The 1,741-nt window shown below is 60.2% G+C and overlaps 1 protein-coding gene across 1 annotated transcript in view; it reads left to right on the top strand.

The window, feature by feature from the left end:
• The window catches only part of CHD6 (chromodomain helicase DNA binding protein 6), a gene marked incomplete at its 5' end in the record, with an annotated part of 24,353 nt that overhangs the window by 16,052 nt on the left and 6,560 nt on the right, over positions 1-1,741 (top strand). The window contains 2 exons of the mRNA XM_010141624.1: positions 204-347; positions 1,050-1,305. Coding sequence (XP_010139926.1) covers positions 204-347; positions 1,050-1,305 — 400 coding nt within the window. The remainder of the gene's footprint in view (positions 1-203; positions 348-1,049; positions 1,306-1,741) is intronic.

The following is a 1,741-nucleotide window of genomic DNA, read 5'->3' as shown; positions in this document are numbered from 1 at the left end:
CGGGCAGCCGGGGCGTGTGAGGGGGGCCCCCGGGGGAGCCACAAGACACGGGCTGAGGGCCTGTGCCACTGTGGCCACGGGAGACTTTCAGGGAGCATGTGTGCCCCAGGCCACCCACAGTGCTCCTGAGGCTGAAGACAAAGACCCCTTGGACCCAGCCCATGGATCTGAAGCCCCTCGACCTGTTTTCTGTGTATACCCAGGAGCACAAGGTGCTGCTGACAGGGACGCCCCTGCAGAACTCGGTGGAGGAGCTCTTCAGCCTCCTGAATTTCCTGGAGCCACAGCAGTTCCCCTCAGAGACAGCCTTCCTGGAGGAGTTTGGAGACCTGAAGACAGAGGAGCAGGTACCTAGAAGAGTGACGCTAGTGACTGTTAGCACAGGCCGCTGGGACGTGGTCACCAAGCCAGGCATGCGCTCAGACTTGTGCTTTGTGGAATCGAATAGGACTTCTCATACAGGAGAAGCGAAGTTGTGACAGAACCCCCAGCGCTGCTTTGGAGAGGAGAGACCAGCCTGTGCCAGGCAGTGCTCTGCTCCCTGCCCAGCACCCGTGGCGTGCCCGGGCAGCCCAGCTCAGCCACTTCCCCCCAGTCTTTCCCTGAGACCGACAGTGGTGCAGGGCACAGAGGAGATCAGTAAGCCCCTGCATCAGGTGCCCATATCAGCTTCCCCTGGCGAGCCATCCTCCAATGTTCCTCTTGAGGTGGGTCCTGGAAGGCAGCTCTGTCCCTGCACTGTCTCGCAGGCACGGGCACACGGAGCAGCCATCGCCCGGCTGCTGCCAGAGCTCTCAGCAGACACGTTTAGCTGAGGCTGCTGGCAGCAGAGACATGTGGAGTTCATGGTTCAGGGCTGGTCATGCACACGCCTGCCCTGAGGAAGCCGGACCCTGCAGTTGTCCTGGCAGTCAGCAGAGCAGCTGCTCCAGGGTCACTGTAGCAGGTTTCCAGCCTGGTGAGGCTCTAGGATTGCAGGCCCCTCCGCTGTCATCACCGGGTGCCCCCCACACAGGGAGGACAGTGAGTCTCTGTTCTTGTTCTGGCAGGTGAAGAAGCTACAGTCCATCCTGAAGCCCATGATGCTGCGACGGCTGAAGGATGATGTAGAGAAGAACCTGGCACCTAAGCAGGAGACCATCATTGAAGTGGAGCTGACCAATATTCAGAAGAAATACTACCGGGCCATCCTGGAGAAGAACTTCTCCTTCCTCTCCAAGGGTGCCAACCAGCACAATATGCCCAACCTCATCAACACCATGATGGAACTGCGGAAGTGCTGCAACCACCCGTATCTCATCAACGGTGAGGGCTGTGGGCAGGAGGGGTGGGGGGACAGACATCACTCAGCATTTTCTGGTCACCACCTGCAGACCTCACCCAGCTGGGGAGCCAGCTGAGGCCCTCATGCCATCTGCTCTGCTGTGGGTGTGTGTGTCCAGGCCCAGCACAGGGTGCAGGGATCTGCCTTGTGGCTCTCATGGGAAGCCCAGCTCCCCCCCAGTGCTGCTTGCTGGGCGGCACCTCAGGGCCTTGGGAGGCTCGCTGTGTTTGGGGGTGTTCTGGCGCAGGACCCGCTCCAACATCCCAGCCTGGCTTGTTCTGCCAAGAGCTGGGCAAGCCCTGAAGAAGGTCTGGAGTCACAGAGTGGAGGGGCTTCAGGAGGTCTCTAGCCATCTTCCCTAGACCTGATGCCCTGGATTGGATGGGTCTGTTCCTCACGTGGTGAATTGCTGCTGCC

Source organism: Buceros rhinoceros, unplaced genomic scaffold (assembly GCF_000710305.1).
Source record: "Buceros rhinoceros silvestris isolate BGI_N320 unplaced genomic scaffold, ASM71030v1 scaffold13910, whole genome shotgun sequence".
Lineage (NCBI taxonomy): Eukaryota > Metazoa > Chordata > Aves > Bucerotiformes > Bucerotidae > Buceros > Buceros rhinoceros.
This window is presented reverse-complemented; position numbering and strand designations above follow the sequence as displayed.